The sequence below is a fragment of the Buteo buteo genome, chromosome 21 (genome assembly GCF_964188355.1).
Source record: "Buteo buteo chromosome 21, bButBut1.hap1.1, whole genome shotgun sequence".
Taxonomy (NCBI): Eukaryota; Metazoa; Chordata; class Aves; order Accipitriformes; family Accipitridae; genus Buteo; species Buteo buteo.
In genome coordinates this window covers 8,345,692-8,372,021 of record NC_134191.1, presented here as the reverse complement: position 1 = coordinate 8,372,021, position 26,330 = coordinate 8,345,692, and the positions used below count along the sequence as shown (strand labels likewise).

Genomic DNA, 26,330 nt, shown 5'->3' with positions numbered 1-26,330 from the left:
CAGTATTAATGGCTGGGGAGAAGGTGCTACTACTTTTTTTCACCAGGTACATCAGAACAAAATAAGAAGTGCTCAGAAGAAGAATGAAGCCATGGGGCGAGCTCCCACTGGACATCTCCTACATGTTTCTACTAATGGTTATTTATGGGGGATGAAACTTCCATCCCACTCCCCTAGCAAAGCTCCCCTGGGGGAAAAAAAAAATCTCCATTAACACGTTAAAAATTTCCCCAGTGCAATGGGAAGCCCTGGAAAACTTAGGAAAACATCAGCATCCACCTCCCACCACGGGCTTGGCAGGGTAGGGGCAGGCAGGGGCCTCTCGCCACTGGTTTGAAGAGTTGCAAAAATAAGGGAAAGAGGGTGAAAGGACGGGGTAGGAGCCATGGCTTTTCAGGGCTAATTACACTGTTGGGTAAGAACTGCAACTACATGCTGTTTGGTGACCTACTTTGCCGCCTGTAAATTTATTAGCTGAAGAAATTTAACAGGCTCTGTAAACGCAAAAAGTTCATTGCGAGGAATTTGCTGGAGCCCCCTCGGCTGTTCCTGTGTTTCTTTTCCAGGCTGGCGTGGTTCCGTTGGGTACCACTGCGTGGTCAGCTCGGCTTTGCCTCCTGCTGCTTCCCATCGCCCCTCGGCTCCCGGGCAGGTGGGAATAGGGGCACAGACCTCTCGGGCCTCTTGTACTCATGGCCATGTTACATAGGATTACAAACCCAACTTCCCAGCGCTGCCAAGACCGAGGAAACGAAGCTAAACTTGTTTGTATCATCCCCGACAGGCTGAGGTACCGCGGGCAGAGGGATATTAGATAATGCCTGCAGCCTGGGATGCTCCATGCAGTAACGAGCCAAGAAGGAGCTCGTGGGGAAGGCAAGATGAGAGGAAAGCACACGCTGCCTTAACCTTGAATTTCTTCTTGCTGCAGCGGAAAAGTTGCAATTAAAAAAGCGGAAAAGTTGCACAGCCTCTGCACACGTGAGGTGCTTTTCCTATCCTCCCCCTTTCTTTCTTTCTTTTTTTTGCTGACACAATAAAGGCAGGCTCTGGAAGTGTCTGCGAACACCAAGACTTTGAGGAAGAACCCGGCGGTGCCTCCCCATCTTTTGACACCGGAGCAGGAGGCTCTGTTTTGCATTTACACCAGGGGCTCAGCAGGGGAAGGGACCTCGACAAATTTTGTCCCCCTTCAAGACCTCCCTGGGCCACGCAGGAGCAATATAAAAGGGGCCTGTGTGCCAATGAAAGCCGGGCCCCCGTTTGATTAATATTTCTCCTGCTGCCCGGCATTGATCACTGCAAGTGTCAGGGTGACCAGGATCAGGCCCTGGTCATCCACCTCCAGAGTCGGTGAGACCTTTGCTCTTCAGAGGGTTCAGGATGGAGCCCCTGCTGCCCTGCCACTGGGGCCGGCAATGGTTTTGGGTTCTTCTGCCCCTCTCCATCCCCTGCATCCCCACAGCAGGGCAGGGATGGAGGAGAACTGGGGCAGGATTTAGCCAGGGATGGCTAAGAGCGGAATGAAACCAGAATGAAAACAATCATTTTGGTGCCTGGTCTGAACTCTCTATGCCCAAACCTATTGGGCAATCGAAGCCTGCCACGGCACCCTGCGGGCAGCCCACGGGAGAGCTCCTCCTGGACCCCTTCCTCCTGCCCACGGTCCCCTTGTCCTCCTGCCCACCCATCACCCACACCACAGGTGAGTCGGAGTTTCTCCCTGAACCACCGGAGCAGCAGCTTTATCTCCTGCTCCAGCCTAAGGGGCTGGTTTGGCTGGGGACCGATCCCCATCACTCAGAAAAGCACCGTCTCCCGTGGGAGACCTTATCTCAGCGCTGCTCACGGTTTGGCAAAAAGCACGGAGCGGGAGCTCGGCAAAAGGAGAGAGCTGTCAGAAGGAACCAGGGGTAATGGGGCAGGAAAGCGGGAATTCCCAATGTTCCCCAATTCCTTCAAACCCACAGGCACGGGGGTCACTGCCAGAGCAGCGCGGCAGGGCTCAGCCTCTGGGAACAGACCCAAATCCACCCTACCCAAAACCTGCTCAATATTTGCGTAGGTCCCAGCCAAACAAGGGCAGCACGAAGCAATAAATTAACCCTACAGTGGTATTTCTCAGCTCCCCCCTTCCAGCCAGCACGCATGAGCGTTTCCTCTGCTTTTTTTTTTTTTCTTCTTTTTTTTGGCAAGCCCAGGTTGCAACCCCAAAACCGCAGCCCTCCAGCACCCATCTCCGGCCTCGGTGGTCCCGTGTCCCCCCCCCCCCATCTCCAGCATCATCCCACGCCGCACGCTCGAGAGCACAAGCGACGTGACCCTGGGGAAAGGGCGAAGGGGGGGACCCCCGCTTACCGCTTGCCATTCGCCGGCTGCCCAGCGGTGCGTGGGGCACTCGGGGAGGTGACAGTCCCGCTGCGGAGGGGGCCGGCCGGCCGGGTCACACTCTGCCTCCTCGGTTGCCTTCGGGGTACCGCCGTGGCAGCGCACGGTGCGGCGCTGGACGCCCTGGCCGCAGGACACCGAGCACTAGAGGAAGGGACAAAAGGTGAGCGGCCGTCCCCGTCGCGGCCATCGCGGTAAGTTCCCGGGGTTCGCCTCAACGGCGGCGACAGCAACGCTCTAACGCCGGAGTTTAAACTTCCAGGGGAGGCTTTTCGTTGCACGAGGGAAAAAATTTTGCGAGGGCAGAGCAGACAGGCTGAAATCCCTGCTCCGCTGAAGCCGGCGGGAATTTTTGCTGTTGGCTTCAGGGAGGTCAGGATTTCCCGGACGGGATTTTTATTGCAAAACTTTCTGGAGGTAGAGGCACTGCTAAATCCTTGCAACACGCCAGAGGCGGCGAGGCTCTGCACAGGACTTCTCGGGCGCTCGGCTCAAAAAAGTAATAGTTCAAAATATATCAAATGCCACAAGTGTCACTAGAGTGGACTTCAGTGAAAAGCAAACTTGAATTATATAGAAGAAAGTCTGGAGCAATAGAGAGGTAAAGGTATGATACAGCTGGGATTGCTTTCAGCATGCATCTAAACGTGCACATGCACACAAGCCAGGGCATACTGTTAGTTTGTGAAAATAAATGTCATCTTTAAATTAACTGCATTTCACATTTCCTTTGTTATACAGCCGGCACGTTTCTCCGTGCTCCTAGGCACAGCAAGAAAAGCCTGAACTTCTCTGTTTCTCAGGCATCTTCAAATTATTATCTACACTACAATGCTTTTAACAGCTTGTTTTTTCTTTCACACAACATTTCTTATTGTTGTGGCTGCTCAGTGTAATAAGTTTAGCAGTACTTAATGTCCCTCCAGTATGGATTCTTCCTTGCTAGATCTTAAAGTATATGATACAGACTTGGAATAAAAAGAGTTTGCATTTATAGAAGAAAGCCTGTAAAAATCAAAAGTTTGCATTTAAAACACAACTACTATGATTAGCCTTTTGCTGAATTAACAATTAATATAAGCAACCTTAGTTAATACATCAGGAACTAAGAAAACAAGTTTACTGCCTATTATTGCAATACCCATAAAAGCAAGCCTTCTTAAGGCAGGGAATTAAGGGGCGCCTAACGGGGAAGCAATTCTCTCTTCTGCAGAGTATTCCTCCATAATGCTCCGTTTGCTTTACTATCCAAATGCCCCATAAAGCCAAGAGGACCAAAGAAAAGCTGACTGTCAATATTCGCCTGCCTTCAGATATTTGTAAGAAGGTGGGAGTATTTTTGTGTAACTTTTGAAAGTAGCAGAGAGATTTCTGTCACCGGTGATGCAAATGGTTCCCATATGCTGCGCTGCCTCCCTGTGATTAACGGCGCTGTTTGTCCTACGCATTCCATAGGGGACGGTTAAACTGAATAATGGCCACAAACTTGGAGAAACATATATACCAGGATGCATACCATGCTCTAAAACGCCTTTTGGTTTGCATTTATCACCCACCTAAAAAGCACACGCCCGGGTATGTTACGATAAGGGAGCGCAAGTCACGCCGTGGCTCTGTCACGGGGGGCTGTGCTGTGTGTGACACCCAGGCAGAGCAGATTTGGGGAGAGGGAGGTTGGTCCCCGGCTGTGCAGGGCAAAGCACGGCACTGGGCAAAGCCGTAGACTCATTTCACCGTGCGCCTGGGGGAAAGTTTGCCCCCGCGTAAGCCCGTGAGGATAAACGGTGGCAGGACTTGCAGTGGGGGAGCGAGCCGCCCCAGGACCCCAGGCCAGGGCTGCTGTGTCCCGGACCGTCCCTTGGAAGAGATCTGAACCCCCTTCCTGCAAGAGAGCAAGCAAGCAAAGAGCTTTCCCTGGGGCTAACTGCAAGAGCGCACGTAGGGGCGGCTTTTCTTGGCTGAACGAGCTTCCTAAGGGCACTTGGGGGCCAGACACGCAGGGCAGCCGCAGCGCGATCCGGCCACGGCACAGGAGGAAGAAATACCGGCGTGGTCCCGACCCGAAGAGACGAAGCTGCAGGTGAGCCCAGCCCTGGGAGCACAGGAGGGCTGCGGTGGGGCTGGCCCGGCCACCGCGGGGAATTGCTGCTGCCAGAGCACGGGGGCCTGATGAGGAGGGGGCGACGGCTGCGCCCGGCTTGGGCAAAAGTTGGTGAGTTGGGGTCACGGGAGTTTCCGTGGGGGATTGAGGCATCTCCTTCTGCTCCCGCTGCCTGTGCTGCAGCATCAGTATTGCTGTGGCTCTGGCTCGATTTATGGCTGGCTTCGAAATAACACCATTATGCCCCATTACAGAGGCAAGAGAAGGTGGGTTTTTAACACCATTTTCATCCTGGCTATTTTAATCCAGAATACTGGTCAGCCAACCTGTGTCTACCTTGGGGAATACAACTGGCTGACGCTGCCAGAAGATATTCAGTTTAGGGGCAGCCAACTTTTGCTGTACTTATATATTCCCCTACGGGATGCCACGAGCCAGGCAGCCCGTTTGTCTTTTCAATGGAGTCTATACGTTTTCCCAGGAGTGCTCCTTTCTCCACTGAGAAAGTCCATCACCAAACTGCCGAGTGCCAGCGCGGCTACAGGGAAACTTTACCTGTGTTTTTAGACAGGGCTGGATTTCAGCCTGTAGCTGAAATATGTAAATACCAAACAGCAGAATAAATATTGGTATTTTTGCTAAGTGAAAGGTAAATGACCATAATTGATACCGCTTAGGAGATGCAAACACATTAAATCTGATATTTCAGTGCAGACCCAAGCACATTTAAAACTTGGCAAAAAAGCCTTTTTTCTTTCCTTCTGATTATTACAGATATATTAAACATGCTTTGCTACAGGAAAGTGGATTCATAACAATCTAGAAAAGAATTAACCCAGCCTCTGAATACAAAACATCCAGAGAGAAAAAAACCTGGGAGCAGAGCACCAGCTTAGCCAACTGCTGACTGGGATTCATTTTTAACCATTCCCGTATTTTTTTTTTAATCCTGATTTTTTGAATCATTCCTTTTCCCAGAAGGAAGGAAGGAAAGAAGGAAGGAAGGAAAGAAAGAAAACCCCTAAAGGTACACACAACAGGTCCTGCGCATATATTGCGACAAGGAAGATGCACTTCCACGGGAAAACCTTGGCTTATTTCTCACGCAGACTTTTGCTGGTTTACCCAGGACAAAAGGCGGCCAGCTCACAGCAGCTTAGCTTTGGGATTATCTTTCAGAGGCAATTAGACCTTCAGAAAGCTTTTTTTGATAGTATCTAAGTGCAAACTGATCACGGCTCCTATTTTCAACAGTGGCACCGGTGATGGGGAAGGTGACACGGAGTTTCCGTGCCCATTTAGATCCTGATCTACGGGGTATTCAGAATGCCAAACCCCTGCCTGTTTCATAGCCTTTATGAGAAGTTCAGCACCTAAATCTACCTCGGCTCTAAGGCATTAAATCTTTCGCACAGCCGTGCAAGCCCTGCACACATCTCGCAGGGATGGCCAAGGCTGGTGCTCCAAACTTCTGGCAGCCCCAACTCTTCATCTGTCGCAGGCAAAGAAACGCTGTCAGCACAAGTGAGGATCTGGACACAAGGAAGCCACGTCAGAGCATTTCATCTGGCTTTAAAAAGCCCAGTTTGATATTGCAGAATGAGTGTTTCTACCCCTTTATTTTTTTCCCAAGCAAGATATCGGCTGGCTGAGCACCTCCAGCATCAGGGACACGGGCTGAGGAGCTACCCCTGGAAATGCCTGCCTATTCTTAGCCTTATCATTAGCATACAAATATTCCTTAATTGCCTAGTCACAAGAGATTACCTCAGGCCATAAATCACCTCATCCTCCTATTAACTTGAGTTTCTTTCTCCACTTGCATAAAATTAACTCTGATCATGCAGTGGAATGTTGGAAATTTTAAAACACTTCTACCAATTAACATCAGTGTATTTTAACGCAATCGACAGACCATTACATTATTATGTTTACAATTATTAGCTGTAAAAAATTGCTTTCAGGAACAGTCACTTTAAATAAGATGCAAATCAGATATGACAAGACTATCTAATGGCCTCGTGTTTCTTTTCAGTCTAGCTTCTGTATAAAATTGAGGTTTCGGTCCTGCAGGTAATAAAGGTAATCATAGCAACTTAATTTCCAATACGGGAGCAGTACTGTGCATTTCACAGGGTTATGCAGGGCTACCTGGGTGCTCCCAGCCATGCCTTGGGTAAAGGACCCAGACCTCAGTAACTGAACTTCCATGGTGAATGCACACTTAGTCCTTTACACACATAATGGCAAAGACTCCTATCCTATGAATATAAAGGTAAGCATTAAAAAAAAATACAAGTCTGAAAACAATCATAGAACTTCAATGGATTTATTGTCTTTTTTAATAATCGACATTAAACAACAGTATGCTGCTCTAGTCCTAACATTTGCATGTATGCCTGTAGCAGTGTTAATGGCTTATCTTTCAGGGAACTTGCATACAGCGAGAACTGGTGTTTTGTACCTTAATTTGGAAGACAGACCACAAGAGAACATGATGTTTTACAAGTTAACAGTTCATTTAGTCTGGGATTTTCAATAATTCTGCTGATTAGCACCCTAATGAGGTAGAGGGGAAAGCGAGGTTCAGAAACAAAAATGTGATGCAGCAGATTCAAGGGGATGACAAAGACATTATTTTCAGGAAAACAAGGATTCAAGGTACGCTTTCAGCAAACAAGATGCTTAGTAACTTCAAGCACTTTCACACTTCCAGCAGCCTCTGCTCTATGCATCAGTGTCTGACTTTTTAATGAAGCAAAATCAAGCGATGAGCTTGTTAAGAAACAAAAGGCAGTGAAAAGCATTTTTCATGAACAGCTCTGATTATTCTTTAGGCTTTCTCAGGAAGCTGATAATAAAATTAGTTTCAGATTTCTCAAAACTAAGGAAGATTTTGCTTGGGATGTGACATACTTAAATAATAATGATATTAAAATCACGAATAAATAGGAGATTCTCTTTAATATTATATACTGATGCCTTTTCTAGCAGAAACTTAAAATATACAACAAGGAATTTGCTTTCAGATAGACACTAAAAGCAAGTTGCCATGTTTTCAGCTGCTGCTCCACTCCTGTCCATGAAGCTACGCTGTTTTACACCACCTGAGGATCTGGCCCAAAACTTTTACCCGTGAAAAATTCAAGAGGACAGAAGTGATGGGAAAACCAGCTTCCAACCAATTTGACAGAGGAAGAATATCAAAGGGTGCAGAAGGGTACACAACACGTCTCACCTGTCCCCAATCTCCTGCTTTCCACTTCGGACATCTGCCCCCTCTGCATTTCTTTTGCACATTGGGCTTAGAAAGGTGCTTGCAATAATCTTCTTCTACATGCCTCCCTTCCTTTGACAAACAGTACACACTGCGGTGCTTTTGGCCCCTTCCACAGGAGACAGAACACTGTAAATATAAAGTAACAACAGATCAGCTTTCACACAGGGCCATCTACACGGTTATACACAGGCCATGGCTACCCAGGGCATTTTCTTTTAACTGGACCAAAAAGCACATCCCCAGGTCCCCGGCACCCTACACAAAGCTGGAGGGGATACGGAAGGGTGGAATTAAACCACTGGAAATGCTTCCATTTGCACTTAATATTGCATGATATTCTTGGTCAAAGCCCCCCAAAATGCCAGCATCAAATTAAAGAAAGCAGCTGACATTCAGCAGGGATAACAGGCTGGATTCCTGGCATTGCTCCAGTGGTTTCAAAGAAGCAGAGTCATCTTACAGGGATCAAGAGAGGAGCCCTCAGTATCTACTTCGAAGAACTTGAAAGGAACCATTTCCATTTACCTAGGCACAAAGCGAGGTCAAATGTTGGTAAATCAGGAGAGTAAAGTGTGATATACACCTTTACAGAGGGAAATAACTGCACAAAGGACAAGGCAGAAGAGAAAAATGCAGACTTTCCATGTCCTCTGTATTAAAGCTCCTGTTTGCTTTACCAGTGTAGACTGATTTACTTTTTTTTTTTTTTACTAAACAGACTGAAACCAGGACATGCTCATCCTTAAGATTTATGCATTTTGAAAACAACTCAGAAGGTGGCAAGAAGGCAGAGCCTGAAGAATCAAAGCGAAAAGCAGATCAGCAGGTAAGTTAGCTGTAAGCTTTGTAGCGAAGCAACTAATTTCAACCTCCCTCTGCAGGTTCACTGAACTTTTTCAAACGTGACCACTTCTGGCATGCAAACCGCAAGCAACTTCACTTTGATTTCAGATTAGTCTCCTCCAAAAGACTTAGGAATCAAAGGGGCCTGGAATCGCGACAAGAATTTAATATGACAGTTTCGTGTAGAACAAGCCTCTTACTCAGCATGATGCACCCAGAGACTCAGCTTCAATTTCTTCATTGCATGTTATGCAAGTCATTACATGCTATGTCACAAGCATCCTGGTTTAATCCTTGAGCACAAACACCCTGGTTCAACCATCTCTCAATATAAAATGTTCTGCTTTCTTTTCAGAATGCAGCAAACATGCAGAGATGAGGCTTCTTCCTTCATTTCAGAGCCACCCCATCAGTATATTTCCTAAGAAATAAATTACAGCCCAAGCTCTTCCCAGTCTATGAAAACATTTCAAACCTAAAAAACTACAATTTATATACGTAGCAATTCTGGAAGATCCATTAGAATAGAAATCGGCATATTCATTGACAGCTGTGCTTATTTTAAATTACAGCATTACTTCCAACTCATTCTGTCCCTATTGTGTTAAGAGGTACACAAAGAACCAGCGAGAGAGCAGTAATATGCTCCAAAATAGAAAAGTTCAGACCAAGGTAGAGAGAATTGGATGTAACTCCTAAGATCAGACGTTGCTGCTTAAAAGCTTGCATAAGCAGTGTTCTGAAAAAGGCTGTTTTCCTGCTGCAAGACCTTTACAGATTGACAAAAGGTAGCTCAGTCCCTTGTGATCAAGAGGGTTTAAGGGCCATTAATGATGCTCCTCCTGGAGAGGCAGGGAAGCCAGACGAGCCTGCAGCAGGGATGGCCGCCTCTTGAATTTTCCTGAGCCCAGCTCCAATTTCAAGATAGGCCAAAACCCCCAGCGAGTAACATTCAACTTTGCACTGAGAAACAGAGGAAATGCTGTCCCTTGTTCTAAAATAAGACTCTCATGAGTTACCCAGATTCATAAACTTCACTTTTTTTTCTTTAATATCAATAGGAAAAAGATTGAGTTAATGTTATCCTATTTTTATAAGCTTTCAAATTTCATCAGAAGCTCATTTTTTCATTCTCTCTATGTCTCTCCCTAGGCAATGAACGTCAGCAGCAAGAAGGAATGTCAAATCCTACCAAACCCAGTTGTAAGCTTCTAATACTTTCATCCATTTACTCTATCTTTGGACTAAATACCAACACCGATGCTTTAGCGAAAATTCAAGTGCTTCTCCGTAAGCGCTCTCCACACAAGTTGATGCCACTTTACTGTGACAGACAAAGCTAAAGAGTAAATTCACTGACTTGATCAGCGCTCTCTCTTGCCCCCACATCCCAAGCCAGTACAGCCTTGCACATCTCTCCGATTTAAAAAATACATTGGATCCGCTACTTATTCTAAAGGAAGAATACTCACATTGTGCAACAACACAAGCACGTTTCTGGGGACCTGAAGTTGGTCGATAAATATTTGATCTCACAAATAATATGGTGCTAGTAATTTCCAAAATTACTACACCCCTTCTACAAATTGCTTAACTTTGGCGTGGAGCCCGATTCTGACATTTATCTTGCCAGCCCATGATGAAACAAGACTGCATGCATACCTTGGTGCACTCAGAGATTGAGGCATAATTTGCCTAATTTTGTTAATACTTAAATGTAATTCCCAAGATGTTGGAATTAACGATTTCTATGTCTGTCTTTAATATAAATCAAAGTTAGGTGGCTGTGCATTTTTAGATCTAAACCACCCGTTTGCTTTCATGTACATGTGAGTTATGATCTCATTTGCACTGACACAAAAGAGGTTGAATAATCTAATGTAACCAAGTATCAGAGACTGAAAATTCCTTTGCAACGAGTCTACTTCATAACTGCCTTCTAATTCCTCTCAGGTATTTCCAACTTTCATTTGGTACGTAGATTTTAAGCATATGTGAGCCACATGCAGCAAATAATTTAATAGTGGGCTTCATCTCAATGCCATATGACTTAGGGAAGCAATACACCTAGCTACTGCCATCAGCCTCATCATTTATTTCAGACCCTGGAGAAACGTTGCATTTCATTAGCAGGACTCTTCATCGCTGCAAACGCTGCTGCCTGCTTACGGTATCTAACAATACCAGTACCACAGTGAGGTAAGCTTTGACCTTGCCTTCCTTAAAACATTTGAATATCACAGACAAAATCACTCCTTTCATATTTCTCTTTTTTTTAAAAAATTTCTTTCCTATCCCCCATCCCCATAGAGAATATTTCCAAGTACTGGGGATGGACAGGTGGGTCTCTCTGGAATAGCAGCCTCATCCAAGGCTCTCTGCAGTCAACAGAAAGACTTCTACTGGTTTTAATTGCCTCTGGATCCAGCCCTGAAGTAGTAGCCAAGGTACTGTATTGACTTTTCACACTAACCAGCTTCCTAGAGTCGAGGATCATGTGCACTTGGGCATGCCCATGGTCAACCTCCCTCTGCCTCCACTCAAATGTGGGAAAACGTTGCTCTGAAATGCTGTTTCCAGCCTGTGATTGAGGCACAGCAGCAAATATCACCCCTGGGTGAACCCGGGAGGACAGCCAGGCACGGAGGATGGTGTGAAAACAACATGTTGTGTTGTTTTTTAAATAACCCAGGATGATTGTGGCACATAAAATAATAGAGAAGTACTATTTCAAAAAAATCAGCTATAGCCATCACACTAAAGACTCTTGTAACCCTTCCTCTTGTTATAACCTTTATTATCTCCTAAAACCACCGCAGTCACACCTAGTGCTTTACATGGAGAATAAGAACAAAAGGACTTTCCTAAAAGCATTAGGATCAAAGCATTTGAGCACATATTTAATGGTTTTATGTTTATTACATGATTAGTTTTGTTAACATGCCAAGAAGCGGGGATTGGCATGCTGCTGATTTTTTTCAAATAAAACTGCCTAGTTTAACTAAATGCAAGAAAAAAGTTTAAATAAATACGACAAGAATATTTCCACAACTGTTTCCAGAAAGGTCAGAACATGATGCTAAATCTCTCCTGCAACGCATCACTCTGCTCTAGTGCAGTGGGAAGCTTGTGTTTTTGTTTCCACAAAAATTTGTTTTCTGTTTCAGAGTTCAGGAATGATGAAGATCATTCTGTTTTACCAAGTACGTGCAAATTGCTTTAAACTAACCCTTGCTGCGTTTCCTATTCTGATATTTTGGAAGATGACTGGACATCTTGTTCATTAAGACCTCGGTAAAATAGAAAGGCTGCTACTTCATTCACTGGGCTGGTACCAGGAAAAAAACCCCAGAATATGTACCGCAAAAGCTCTTAATTTGTACAAAATTTCTGGCTGGTTGGGCCCAGGTTCTGACCCTTCTGTGGGAGACCGTGACCTGCTCTTCTGCACTGGGAGCTCATGCTGCCAGGCTGGGAGCGAGGTCTGTCTGGCACCAAAATGACTCAACAGCCCTGGGCACAAATGAGCAAATCTTGGTGAAGAGGCAGCACAGAGAAGTCAAGAAGAAAGGGAGCTGCTCCGCTTCCCCTTAGCTTTGTGCATTGAAGGGGCAGCTTAACACGGGGCAGAAAAGCAAACCACCAGAAAGAACCTGGACACATTCTCTCCCCAAAATGAAAAGTTTCAGAAAATGCTGTCAGACCACTTTTCCAGGCCCCCCATGCATCCGCGGACGATTTGGGAGGTATTTGAGATAATGAATGCAAGCTGCGGTGATCACCAAATGAATTCGCAAAGATAGGTATGCTCTGATAGCTCACCAAGGGCAGGGCTGGGGGCTGGGAAGAATTAGACTAAAAATGTCTAAAAATGGCAGATTCTGCCAGGAGCAACTTTTTGGAGGAAATTAAAATCAAGCCTTGTAGGTTTAGATTTCCACACATTAAGGATTATATGGAAAGTAAGCGCTCGTAAGTAAGCCCTCGTTCATCCTTTCCAACAATCTGAGCTGAAACATGTGCTGGATGAAATAAAGCAGAAAAATGACAGAGCCTTATAATGCTTTACATCCCCTTTCCGTGGGGGGCTCTGCTCCTGGATGTCAGCAAACCTCTCCAGCTACGAGAAGAGCCCAACCGTGCATCCTCATAGTTACATTTCAGCATCCTTATAGCCTACATCAGCTCTTACTATAACTTACACTGCTGCTATCAGATGCTGAAATCACAGCGCTGTGACTTCTGTAGCTCTGAAGTCTCTCGAGCACAAGGGACATCAGAAGACACACCACCGAGGAAAGCCTGGATCGTTACTTGCCAGCTGAACCTTCACTAGAAGTCTTAAAATGCCTGAGCCTTTGTGAATTATCCAGCAACAGAGGCTCTGTGGCATCCAAACTAACTTAATTAGCCTCACAACAGCAAGGTATCTTAGCAGGTAACTCTCTTGGCTTCAGCGAGACAAGCAACAAGGCTTAAACCAAGGGCCCAGCTCCATGCTATGGTTTCTCCAGTGGCTGCGGCACTTTAGGAGATATTTAGGAAATATTTGTCGCCGCTTTGAAATCCTGTTCCTTCCACCGATCTGTTTTAGCGCGGTCTCGCACCCGGCTGCATCGGCACGGTGAGAAGTCCATGCCTGCGGGGTGGGAACACAGAGTGCAGGGCAGGATTCACCCAGCCAGGCTTTCCTTTCCTGCAAAACTGCAAGAGGGAGCCATACCTTAACGTGCACGGCTGCTAGGAGTGTGTGGTCATGGTGATTTTAGCTGGTACAAGGCCAGAAAATAGATCTGATTTTTGTACCTTTAAAAGGGAAGAGTGGTCTCTGCATTCAAGGGAGGGCAACTGGACCAGAGACCTGAGCAAAACACACCAAAGCATTGCACTGCAGTTTAAAAGAGGCTTTAGAGACACTTAATCCGTGCTGACTCCCCAGAGAAATGGGAGGATTGAAAAAAAAGACATGAGCATTAGGGATTTTGGAGTGTGTAGCCCAAGTATGTTGGTGAGCATTGCCCAGAACCGCTGTGGAAACGTCCCAAGGAGCCCTGGCGGAGTCGGAGGGCAGCCCGTGGTGTCCCCAAGAGCAGGCTTTGCCCCACTGTCCCCAGGAGCATTCCTCGCCCCAGGCACGGGCGGAGACAGAACATCCATGCTGGCTCAGTGCATGTGGGGTCTCCGTCCTCCAGCTGTGCTGCTCAGCTCTGCAGCAGAGGCACAGATTTTCCCAAGTGATTATTTGCAAAAGGGAGAAATAAAACAATTCACTAAACCTTCACCTTCCTGCTGCCAAACCAAGCTGCAGAGACTGGTGAGTGACCTCAGATGATGTCTTGTAACAGGTTAAAAAAAGAAAAAAAAAAGGAAAAAAGAAAATTTCTCAAAGAAAAGGGTCCAACTTGATGTCTTACTGCAGCAGAGGGAAGAGGCTGGTGTGTTTGGAGCCCATTCCTCCAGCAGCGCAGATTGCCCAGAGGAAAGGATGCTCTTGCGCTCTTTAACACCTGCAAGATTTAAGGGCCTGAGCTCTGAAATCAATACAGTAATTTCCCTGAGCTGGGAAACCTCACAAGATACATGGGAGAAAAGCAGATAACTGCAGCAGAAGGAGAAGCCACGCATCTCCTCTTCTACAGCATCCACCTAGTAAGTAGCACCTTCTCCCCGCCTTTCACTTGCCCTGTTGTCACATCCCATACAAAGGCTTCCCCAGGTACAGAAATCAGCAGGGCTCAGAACACGCAAAGCTGCCTTAAAAGCTACGTCCCTGCCCCGCTCCACGCTATTTAACTTGAACAACAAACAAGCAAAAGCCCCTAAATAGCCACTGGCAGGTCTCTCCAGGGAGGGAGGCGTTAGATGGCATTTCCTCAAATTAGGAGAAGATGTGTGAGCTACCCAAGGACACCGGTATAATGGAATGTGGAAGGCACTGATGAAGCCTATTTTCCATGCTGTGGCACTTTTAGGAGAGTAGCAATTGAAGCAGCAAGCAGCCTAGGCTAACTGACACTTCATATTTTTAGTGAACGGTTGTATTATAACGCCATTTAGAAGTCCCAATCAAAACCAGGACTTCTCCGTGTCGGATGGAGTGAAACACAAAGTAAAGAGCTTGCAAAGGAACGTCAGCCCTATTTCACAGACATGCATCGCACCAGGAGTTTGCAGGAGTGTTGGGAGGTTTCCTGCTCCCAGGTTTTATAAAGAAAAATCTCAGATTAATGCACTAGGGATCAAATCCTGTCAGCCTGCATACGGTCTTGGGCATCAGACAGATTTTCATCCATGCTGCTGGCTCACTCGCCTCCCATGTGAGCTAGTAAAAATTAAAACATGAATAGAGCATTAAGTGCCTTTGGAACAAGACTGACTACATCATTTTTCCTTAATGACTTCACAAATCGCTCACCAGGAAAGTTAGAAACACAGTAAATGTCTTTGTGCTTAGTGTCCCCATCATCACACATCCTTGTTTCTAAATGCCACAATGCCTAGGATCTGAGCAACAGCAATTATTGCAGTTTGGGGTATACAGTGTGAATCTGGAGTATGGGCAGAAACGCGTGCAGACTTCTGAACGCCCAGCTCAGGGATCTGCTTGATGATGCTGAACTTCACAGCTCATCCCTGAAAGCGTGCCACTGCTCTAATGTGTCTCCTGCAGTCTAATGCATATTTCAATTACTGCACTCAAAGCCAGTGCTTTGGGAGACAAATATTCCCAGCAATTGCCCTCTTATTTATTGCTTTATTTCTCCCGGGTGTGTGAGCGTGCGCATGTGTGCCTGTATAGGAGGTCTGCAGACTTTATGAAGTCAGCAGCCATGGATGGGCCACCCATGACACAAAAGCTGAAGCCAGTCATCGCTGAAGAGCAGTCCCACCACTTGTACAAGTTCAGGCCAGCTGTACACAGCCTAGAGAATGACCATCGCATTGAGAAAATGTGTAAGAGAGGAGGCGTAAAAAGGCAACCGTGGAAGGCACAACAAAGGCAGCCAAACAGCCACTGTACTTTGGGAGGAGAAAGACAAGTATTTTACAGTAAGTTAGGACAGAAGCATGGGTTGGACTATGCATGGTAAGAAACATCAGTGAGGACTAATAGAGTTACCTGCTCCAAGTGGGAAGGTGCAGTGAGGAACTTGGGAAAGATGCATCGTCTGGGAGTAGGGGGAAGAGAAGAGTTTCTAGATATAAGAAAATAACCTTCCTGAGTCTAACCACTAGTCCAGCTCACATCTGTCCAGGCAGGGGCAATAGAAGAGGCTATCAAAGGAGAGCAGATGAGACTGGCCATTCTCTGCAGCTCATTACCCTGCTACTTCCCAGGGAATTAGGGAGGTTAGAGGGGACACTGCTGCCCAGTCCTTTTACTTCTCCATCAGACTAAAAGACACTCGATTTAACCACCAGGTCAGATCACAACGGGTGCAAAGACTAACAGGTGCCTGCAAGGGAGGACTGTGGATTGCAAAAGCTGAGCATGAAGTTGCAGGAGATCAGTCCTGCGAGGAGTCGATCCAGGAAAGCACTTAAGTGCAGGCTCAGCGTTAAGCACACGGTGCCACAGGGTGGTCCCTCACCTGCGGTGTAGCAGATGGGCTTTGGTGGTTGTTATCCTGCTCTTGGAGCATCAACACTAGCAAACAGGAGGCAGCAGAACCAATAGCAAAAGTATACCTATATAGTTCTCCTTATTTAAGGAGAAACAGAAGTAGCAATGAAAGATGGTGATGAAAAGCAAACAACAAAAATGGAAAGGAAAATAAAAATTGGAGATTTTAGACTAGCGAGAGAGGAATAAAGTGATGTTCCTCTACCAGACAGCTGGGTACCACTGGCTTCATGCACCTGTAACCAGCTTGGAGCCATCAGCTGTGGCTCTAAGCCTCGGCAGGGACGGTGGGTACTGAGCTGAGGAAAGAGCTGCAGGAGCATCCATCACTGCTGCCCCAGAGGAGCAACAGGCTGAAACTCTTCAAACATAAACCCCAACTGCATTTACCCTCTGAGATGAGCTCTGAGGGCACGAGGCAGCGAATATGTGGATGGTAAGACGGCTGGCACGGCTCTGCCCTCCCCAGCTGTCACCCAGGGACGTGCGGTTTTGGAGGGTGGCTGAAGCTGGGCACTGGCGGTGGGATGCTCTGGACTGGTGACACGCAGCAGGGAGTACAGGGGAGGGCTGAAATGGATCTGCTTTGTTTTTTTAAACAGAAGCAAAGAGGTCTGCACTGTCAAAGGCCTTTTTCTGACTGGGGAACCAAAGCAGACAACTGCTTGCCTTTCATCAGCACACCGAACTGGGAATCCCCGGAGTCAGGCGGTCTGACTGATGCTAAAGGGGAGACAGCCAGGAACCCAAGGGACAGCAGCCTTGGTGGGCCAGCCTAAGCATCCAGTAAACAGCTCTGAGACGGAGACAGCTTGAGACAGATAGCTGGGGATATGCATAGGCTACCAAGTTCTCATTTTGGTCTGGATCAGCTTTATTCAATCTATTTCTACCTGTTTTTCTAAAGCCACCCAGTGCATCCCTCTGCCTGGGTTATGGGTGCTGGGACCGTTCGCGCAGCCTTCCTCTGCTGCGGCAACATTTGTCCTTCCCCCACAGGCTCTCGGGGTAGGATTGTTTTTATTAGTTTTCCGATAATACCTGGCACTACAGAGAAATACAGACTTGCTGTCGCAGTCTCAGAGCCTAAACCATCATCATAGGAATGAAGGACAGAAAAAGCAACGTGAATCACTGAGTGACTGGAGAGTTCAGCGTGCCTATCAGTTCATCTTCAAGGATGGCTTTGTTATTGCAAAACATGTGTAAGGAATCATGCAGCAGCTCAGTAATGCTGCTGTCACAGCAAATTCATTTTCTGCAGAAGAGAGTAAGAGAACAGCAGAGTTATAAACACTTGCAACCAAATCTGCCCCTGGTTATCACTTCTGCCTTAGCGAGAGCTGACATCCTGCCTGCTAAGAATGTTACCAGAACAACGACGTGGAAAATATTGCTGTTGAACAGTCTATTTTCAGCCAGCTTTGCGGGCAAGGTATTTTGTAAACAACGTGTCGGGGCTTTGACAGAATGAAATACAAATAACCTGAACTCTCCACTGACACCAATTCTAAGATTAAAACTCCTGAGTGCCGGCTCCCTGACACAGACGTTGGCCAGGTAGCCCTCCCGCTTCCCACCGAGCCCAGAGCCCCTTCGCCGCTACCCACGTCCCTGTGTGCAGCCGAAGAGCCCTGCAAAGCCGTCAATGCCACCAGCTTCCAGCTAAGGGGATACAGCGATGGTGTCCTAACCCAGACCTGAATTCACGTTGATAACAACAGAGTTTGGAGCTTAGCCAGCTAAAATTCTAATTATTTTACGCCAAGCTTCCAATTCTTCATTGTTAGATCAAAGGGCCCTCAAAGATTAAGATACCAGCATTTCTGCCTATTCGATAAGGAGGTGGGAAGCACAGACCGCTGTTCTGCAGGCACTAAGAGCTACACAACCATTGCATTAGCAGCTAGAACTTTTGATACCCCAAACTGATAAGTACTTGACAAAGCAGATTACTTTTAAGATTATAATACTTTTCGGGAAAAAACAACCAACCAAAAAATCCCCCAACCCACCTGCTCATTTTCCACAAATCAAAGTCAAATAATTACTGTCCCAGTGCCGCGAAGCTCAAATGACTCACCCGACTGAACCAGGATAGGGTGCTGTGAGATATAATTGTTTTACCTTATCTGTGCTCATTTCCTAACTTGGAAAGAATGAGAAGCCCACGACAAGTTAATTCAGCATTATTCATAAATTGTATCAGGATACAGTTGGATATTATGGTAAACTCCAAATTTCACAGAGATCATTGCAAGGAGCAGATCTGCTCCGAGAGAATTGGATTCAGCCTCAGGTTTTAAGTGAAGCGATGGGCCATACTCCCTGTGAATATCTCCCTCATTCTGGAGAGCATGGTGAGATTTCCTCTCAGTATTCAAGAGCATGTATGGAGATCTGTGTTCATACCATAAGGCATTCAGGGGAGAAAACACACTCTCTGTATCCTGGTGACAGTCTCTGCATGTTTTCTAAAGCATTATTTTAATAAAAAGGTCAGGTCTATCACACGGCGTACAATTCCGCATGTTCTTAAATAAGCACGGAAATAAAAGTGTCACCTCCTCTTAGTCCTCTTTGAACATACATTATAATGACAAGGCATCTCACCAGTCTCCTGTTATAAAATTATCATTTACATACAGAATCTGTTTATTCATTTAATTATGTCTTTAAAACCTGGATTTAACCAGCCAGATAAAATCACTTGTTTACTGTATAAATTCCCAGTGGAATTTCGCCTGAGGACTGTGGGTTGGACTCTTCAGACTCTCTCTGCTTTAATTTGTATGTATTTTATAGTACTAATTTCACTGAAACTCAAGTAAAGCTAAGCCAATCAGATGCTTGCAAGAAATTAGTTATCCAAACTTCGTAATTCATATGCTTTTAACTGTGTTTGTTTAATTATTGAAAATGACAGTTTCTGTTGGAGAACAAAGCAAGTAAAAGAAAAGTGAGTCAAGAGATGGAACACTGCAGTACCATTTCAGAAAATTTAGTAGAAGTTACCAAAACTAAGTATATGATCTTAATTTAGCGAAAGACTCAAGAAATCATTATACAAATTCATTTATGATTACATTCTACTTGTCTTTAATTTTCACTGTTCAACATTAACATTAAACATTGTAAATGTATGCAATATTTATATAAAATTAAATAACAATATTGGAAAAATAAATACACTTTTACATAAATACATAAATCCATACTGCTGAAAAGTTTCAGCTAATACTATACTCTTGTTTCAAAAGTGACCAAAAAAATATGGTAGTGACACTCCATCCCAACAGATGAAGTACGTACAGCTACAGAATGATGTTTGCAACCAATGACAGAGCTAAAGCAAATCCAGGCGATACCACACTAAAGAAAAAAAGTTTGGACGTTACTACCTACAGTAGTAGCACGAGGTAGACATACATGTGGAGTATTTTGCAGGAGGGACATGAAACCCTGTTGACCCCATAGATACAATTCAGTCTTCAAACAGCTCTGGGGTCCCCTACATCAGAGCCAAAGGACACCTTGGTAATAAGACTAAAAAAAAATAATCAAGTCACTTTGTGGCAACGACCGGGGCTCAGCTCTGCAGCCCTGTCACCCACGGAGGAGATGCCGCAGGCAGGATAGGATGCCCCTGCCCTCTGCCTGTTTGCCCCACATCCCACCCGCTCCCAGGAGACTGAGCAAGGACAGCCCACCAAGGTTAATACAACTTAGTAGAGTCAAGGGTATTTTTCCTGGGTGGAAAAAAAAAACCAAACACCCAACCCGAAACCAAAATACAGGACTGCACCCTGCATTTCCAACAAAGAGGAGCAGACGCAGCCCTGGAGCCTGTTCCTGAATAGCTGTGAAGAGGCTGAACGCTGAGAGACACCAAAATGCAACACAACTCTGTCCCACCTTTGGTTCTTGCAAATGGTCCAGCACAGGTAACAAAGGTTGGCAGCAACTCCCAGCCGGTAATTCTGCGGGGAAGCCACCGCACGCGTTGCTAGCTCTGCTTAGCTCACCTCGCTCGTTTTTAGCACCAACTATATCAGCGTACAAGTGATCCATTAGCACCTCAAATGAAATATTTCATATCACTGTCCCTTGTACTGGTGAAGCACCGTATAAACACCAGTTCAGCAGTTTTATGGCTATTGCATAACTCACTGAGGTATGATAAAAATATTGAGGAGCGTTACTGAAGGCATCCACGTTACTGAAAGCACACGCAGAAACGAGAGTGCGGTTACGTTTTAGCAAGACGACTTTTCAAACCGTGACAATTAAGGAAGTCCAATACATTACAAACAGGCCTCTTTTTTTCTTTTCCTATAAAGTGCTTTTGAGTCAGATTAAATTTTTTTTTTTTAAAATCTTCTTCAAATACTTTTATAACAAAATACACAATAAAGGTTGACATTTGTTTGAAGGCCACTCCAAAACCGGCAGGTCCGTGGTTTCCAGCGCGCCAGAAGTGCCCCAGGCAGCGCTCGCCTTGGCGCGCCGAGCAGAAGGTGCTGCTCTGGGCAGGGAGGATTTCAAAGCTGCGGGACCCAAAATACCATCCCAGCCCTGCGGTTCAGGGCTGCTCTGCCCTCACAAGAGCATCTCTGTAGCAGACTCCTCCAGCGGCAAAGGAGCAGCATAAGGCACCTCCGCTCCAAACGCTATTTTGTTATGAGAAAACTCCCAGGGCTTTAAGCCTTCCACCACCTTGCTGATCCCTTACTGACTTAATGACATCTAGAGCGGCAGCTGGAGATCAGGCCAGACAATAACTCTCCAGAACGAGAGAGATGCACGAGAATAGCTTACAGGTGCCTTTGCACAGTACAGTACGCTCTAGTATATATACACACAGGAACAGAAATAGAGCACGGGTGTGAATACACACCTGTTTCTATATAGCTGTGTGTGTGGGCAGGTAGGGACACGCACACACATCTATACACACTTGCACGTGCTTGGGAGTTGATGCGATCTAGTTCACGTTTTCCCCCGTCATCTTGCTTTTGGCAGAGAACACACAACTGGTAAGCCAGTAGGTGCACAGTGCAGTATTACCTTTAAGTATCAGAACAATGTAACTTCATGGAAATGTACTGCTTAAATGCCAGGTTTAAATCCATATGCAAAGAACTCAGTCAGAACCAAGACTCATAATGCACAGCGCTCACACAGTGTAATAAAATGGACAAAGGTGGCTACTTAGCAGAAAGTGCCTTTTAAATTAAAGGACTTGAGCTCCCCTAATGTAAGCCCTTCCTGAACAGATGTTATTCTGAATATATTGTCAATAATCCTCATTAAGTGCAGTTTTAAGACACGAAGCATTAGCACCTTGGTTTGAAGCAAATTAAATCTGTTGTTACGGGATATCCACAAAACGGTTCACAAAGAGAAAGAGTTTATGGTCGTACCGAGCTCCAAGGACCAGCGCTCCAGGCAGCATCTCTAGGACACTCTTGCACATTGCACTGCTCTCTGTCCGGCGGCTTGTCAAGGATTTCACAGCTCAGATCCGTAAACCTTTCTCCGTTAGGGCGCTGGCACACCACCAGCCGTGTTCTTGTCCCTGCCCCGCATGGCTTTGTGCACTGGAAGTCAGCAGAGGACAGAGCAATGACCGTCTGGGCAGCAAAAATACTGCCAACCGGTTGCTCGAAGCACTAGCACCTCTCGAGACCCGACGGTGGTTTCTGTTCCCAACCAACCTACTCCGGCCAAATCCCCCCCCAAATGCTGCATGAGCCTCAGATGGGGCATCAGCTCCTTCAGCTTCTCTCTTCCCAAAGCTGTTCATGCTGCTCCACAATGATATTGCCAGACCCAACATGATACTGGAGGTTTATGTCTCTAATTGTTCATCTCAGATGAATTTTCAGAAGGGAGCAGTGTTTTTATTAAAGAAAAAGGGCCTTCATTTAAACTAGGCTTCTCTTAAAAAGACAAAAAAAACCCCCACCTCTCGATTTTTGTAGAATTTGCTTTTGCCTGGGAAGAAAATTTTCCCATCACGAATGGAAAGGAAAACACCACCAAGCAGTTGCTAGGGTTCACTCATTTATCAGGGGCTGCCTTACATGCTCCAATCTTTCTAATAAATGCCACTGCCATATCCCCCTCTTCTCCCATTTTTCAGCTACCCGCTAATGAAAGCCTTCCCTGGGCAGGGAGCCCAGGATGAATGGTGCACTCACCTCTCCCCAGTTGCCATAAGCCCACTGAGGACAGGGGCCAGATTCGCACGATCTCTGCTCCATGGGTTTGCTTTTCTCATCGCAGTTACTTGCGGTGTATCCGTTTTCATCTTGGCACACCACGACCCGCCGCTGGAACCCACCCGCACACGTGCTAGAGCACTGGAAGACACAATTGCCCGCAGCTTCGTTGAGTCCAGGAATAATTTTGCATTCCCAGCTCCTTCCCAGTGCCTTGAACCGTGGGAATGCACCACTAGAAATTTAATACAGCTAACAGGCATTATTAACTTCAAAACCCAGCTATTACTAATAGCAGTGCAATGACTTAGGTGCTGACTAAGCAAAGAAAATAAACACGAGCCTAGTTTTAAGCAGGTGAGTAATCCCCACTGCCTTTAAGGAATGCAGTGTTTGACATCCCATTTGCGCTTAATTCCCTTTAGGGACTTCCGTGATAAAGCATTGCGAACTGGTTGGGGTGAGAGGAGCTGGCATTAAGGCTCTGCTGTTCTTTGGCAACAGCTCCACACAGCTGTAGATGTGCCGGGAGACGGCCAAGAAGCAGAGGTTGGCCTTTGCCTCCTGGAAAATGATGCCATCAGCTTTCTGCCTAGAGAACCTTGGAGGTACGAGGGGCGAGAGGCTGAGAAGTGATGCCTGCGCCCTAACGCAACACTTGCTCGTGTGAACGGACAGCAGGGAGAAGGATCTCTCTTTTCCCTGCATGGTGACTTTAAGAAAAGCCTGGATTAGCCCAGGAAAAAGAAAAAAAACACCCAAAACCCAGCAATAAGAAAATCAGAGCACTTACAGCACCCCAGGGGCCAATCCTCCACTGATTGCCTCCCGGTATATGCGCACGGTTTCGGTTCGGGCTGCCTCCAGGGTGCAGTTTCAGGCGATGATCCGGATAGAGGAAAGGGTGGATGGGCCTGCCGTAGTCGTGGCTGTTTGGATGACAAGGAGACATGGAGCAGTCTTGCTCGGTGGCAGGGAGGTCGTCTGGATCGCACTCACTCCTATCCACCAGCTGGTCACTGTAATTGATGCAGATCACTTGTCGCGTTGCCTTACCTTGACCACAAGTCACCGAGCACTGCATTACAGTGGGAAAAGGAGACACAGTCACATTTCCAGCTTTGAAAATCAGACAGACAGCTATTGCTAATAATGAACAGCAGAAAACCTTAAACTCCCCACTTAGAAAAGGGCAAGTGTGACAGATTAACGAAACGCATTTCCAGCAATGAGGTCTATAAGGCTCTCCTGCAAGGGACAGCGTGATGCTTACAGAGCTCCATTCCAAGGGCTTCCACTGCCCGCACGGCGTCACGGTGCACATTTCTGTGGCTGACGGCTTCGGGAGGTGGAAACAAGCTGACTCGTCGGCCACCGAGCCCTGGTCATCCCGACAGCTGACGTATCTCATCCGGGTACCCTTCCCACATGTTGCAGAACACTAGGGAAGAGCAACAAGCACTCCGCTAGAAAGTTTCCTGACATATATTACAAGGGCTTTAGAATGAAAAGTTGGTCAAATGCACTTAAAAATATCACGTGGTCTACTGTAAAATAATCCTGAAAGTATTACGACACACGCTTACCGGTGTCCAGGATCCAAATCTCCACTGTGTCCTGTGAATGCCTGATATGGATCTCTTGGTTTCGGGACTATTTGGATGGGGAGGACACGCTGCTATTTCACAGTCCTGTACACGAAATACATGAGGGAAAAGAGGGAAATAAAGAATTTGCAGATGTTTCAGTTAAACCACCTCCTCTTCAATGTAATTATGAACAACACGCAACGTCCTGAAAATCTGTGACCTGCATGCTTGCATGTTGGCAGGCTTTCTCCTTGCGTCCTCTTGGCAAACCAGCAAAACTTGGTATCGATACCCCGAGGGCTTCATATGCAGAACCCTCAGTGGACTTTTGAGTTATGAGGAACTCTACAAAAGGGATTCCCATAACCATGTGCCATCTCCATGCATTAAAACCAGATGGTTTTGAGGCAAAATATGAAAAGTTCATTACGAGAGCTCTGGTACGAACACACATCTGCAAAGCAGCAACTTCATCTCCCTTCAAAGCTCGCTTCCTTCAGCACGAGGCCTGCAGCCCACTTAATAAAGGTTACGCTGCTGAGCTGATTGCAGCCTTTTGATTCCCCGCAGCTCGCCAGACCACCTATATCCATGTGCTGATCTTCACCACACACTAAGTATGCAAGGTTTTGGGGACAGGCATGTTGTTCTGCTCAGCCTTGGTACGGTGCCTAACAGGAGGACTCTGGTCCTGTCTGGACCTCCTGGGAGGTCTGGCGACAGAAGTGATGAATAGCCATGACTTTCCTCCACGAGCCTACAAGTAGTCATTGCCAAAAATGAAATTAATACTGATCGTCACTGCGAGGGAAAAGAGCGGCTCTTGACAAATGGCAGAAATGATTTCCGCATTGCTATGATTTTACTTACGTTGGAGATGTGCATGCCAAATGATGGCTGATGACAAGCGGGTTTGTTACCCCTTGACTATAGTGCAATTGATCTCCATACATGGGAAAAACAGCCCTTCTCTAAATGTTGTGGCCTTAGTTAAACTCTGTGAAGTCATGCACGACTGAAGCTGGGCAGGGCATCAGCACTACAACTCTCCTAGATGACAGACAGATGGTAACGTTCTGTTTTATTCAACTCCTTCAGACACCCTGGACACATCTTCTGCTTGAAATAGGAATTTACACTTTTGCTTCCAAGTACCAGCGAACACAGCATGGAAAGCGTCTTCAGCACGTTTGCAAAGGCTGTGCAACATTTCTCAATTTATCCGGCCAGGGGGTATGCATCTGGAACTGTAGCTGGCACATACGCTATATTGGCACGTGCAGCAGAGAAGAAATGATGGCCCCTAGCTGTCATTTGTACCAAGGGAGCCCAGACTGCAGCCAGGCACCCCAGACCCCACGCAAGTCTGCTGTGTCCAGACCCCAGCCTCTGGGGCAAGTAAATACTGTGCCATCTTACCCTTCTGGTCTCTGGTTGTCCTACCATGTTCATCTAGTGCTGCTTCTTTAGCTCACGGGCTCTTAGAGACCAGCGTTAGCTCTGAATCTGGACAGCCCCTCGCACACCCCGTCCTACGACTAGAGCTCCATGGATAAAAACCGTAAGCAAAGGTAATCTTTACCCCACAAAGTCTTGATGCCCTCATAACAAGTCATCCGTTGCCTTTTTGGCAACCTGCTGCTTCAGAGTGTAAGGTTAACCACATGGAGAGGCTCGGGATGGGAACTCCCCGAATACAGCTTCTCTGTCCCACTTCTACCAAAACAGGGTGCTGGGCTGCACCTTCCCAACAGCCATGCAGCAGACCAAGACACTGCATTCAGGGCAAACCTTTGCTGCAGCAAGTCACCCCCTGAAGCTGCAGCCTGGATGCCTCTGTACACACGCTGGCAAAAGATGGAGACGGGACAGCAAGATTTACCTGGGTGTCTGTTGGCCTGGTTGCAGCGTTACACTCGTTATCATCCACCACTGACACGTAGGTGCCCACGACACACTTCACCGCTCTCATCTGGTAGCCTTGGCCACAAGTCATCGTGCACTGGGAGGGGACAGACGGGAAAAAGAAGTGCTGGGTCTGAGTAGCTGCTTCGGTTAGAAAGTATTAATCAGCCCAGCCTGTGTTTAGGCATGTAGCATGAGCAGCAAAAATAAAACCCAGCTTCCCTTCTGGTTTCTCTCCACTTCATGCATTTCAGCTTTAAATTAGGTCAAAGTTTTAACTCACTGCGCCCACCAGAGCCCTGCACGCTTCACTTGCTTCCTCGGGAATGAAGGTGCAAGCATTTAAATGATTTACTTTGCTGCACACAGTAAATCA

The 26,330-nt window shown here is 46.5% G+C and overlaps 1 protein-coding gene across 6 annotated transcripts in view; it reads right to left on the bottom strand.

The window, feature by feature from the left end:
* ADAMTS9 (ADAM metallopeptidase with thrombospondin type 1 motif 9) overlaps positions 1–26,330 on the bottom strand; it is an 86,612-nt gene that overhangs the window by 17,069 nt on the left and 43,213 nt on the right. For 4 of the 6 annotated variants that reach the window (XR_012653878.1, XM_075053443.1, XM_075053446.1 and 1 more), the window contains 8 exons: positions 25,932–26,051; positions 24,047–24,151; positions 23,734–23,901; positions 23,254–23,538; positions 22,440–22,601; positions 21,660–21,836; positions 7,728–7,895; positions 2,359–2,532 (listed from right to left, as the gene is read on the bottom strand). Coding sequence is in view for 5 of the 6 variants with exons in the window: in XM_075053443.1 (XP_074909544.1) it covers positions 2,359–2,532; positions 7,728–7,895; positions 21,660–21,836; positions 22,440–22,601; positions 23,254–23,538; positions 23,734–23,901; positions 24,047–24,151; positions 25,932–26,051 (1,359 nt within the window). In the remaining variant the exon portion in view is untranslated. The remainder of the gene's footprint in view (positions 1–2,358; positions 2,533–7,727; positions 7,896–21,659; positions 21,837–22,439; positions 22,602–23,253; positions 23,539–23,733; positions 23,902–24,046; positions 24,152–25,931; positions 26,052–26,330) is intronic. The other 2 variants (XM_075053444.1, XM_075053445.1) reach the window with 2 other exon arrangements.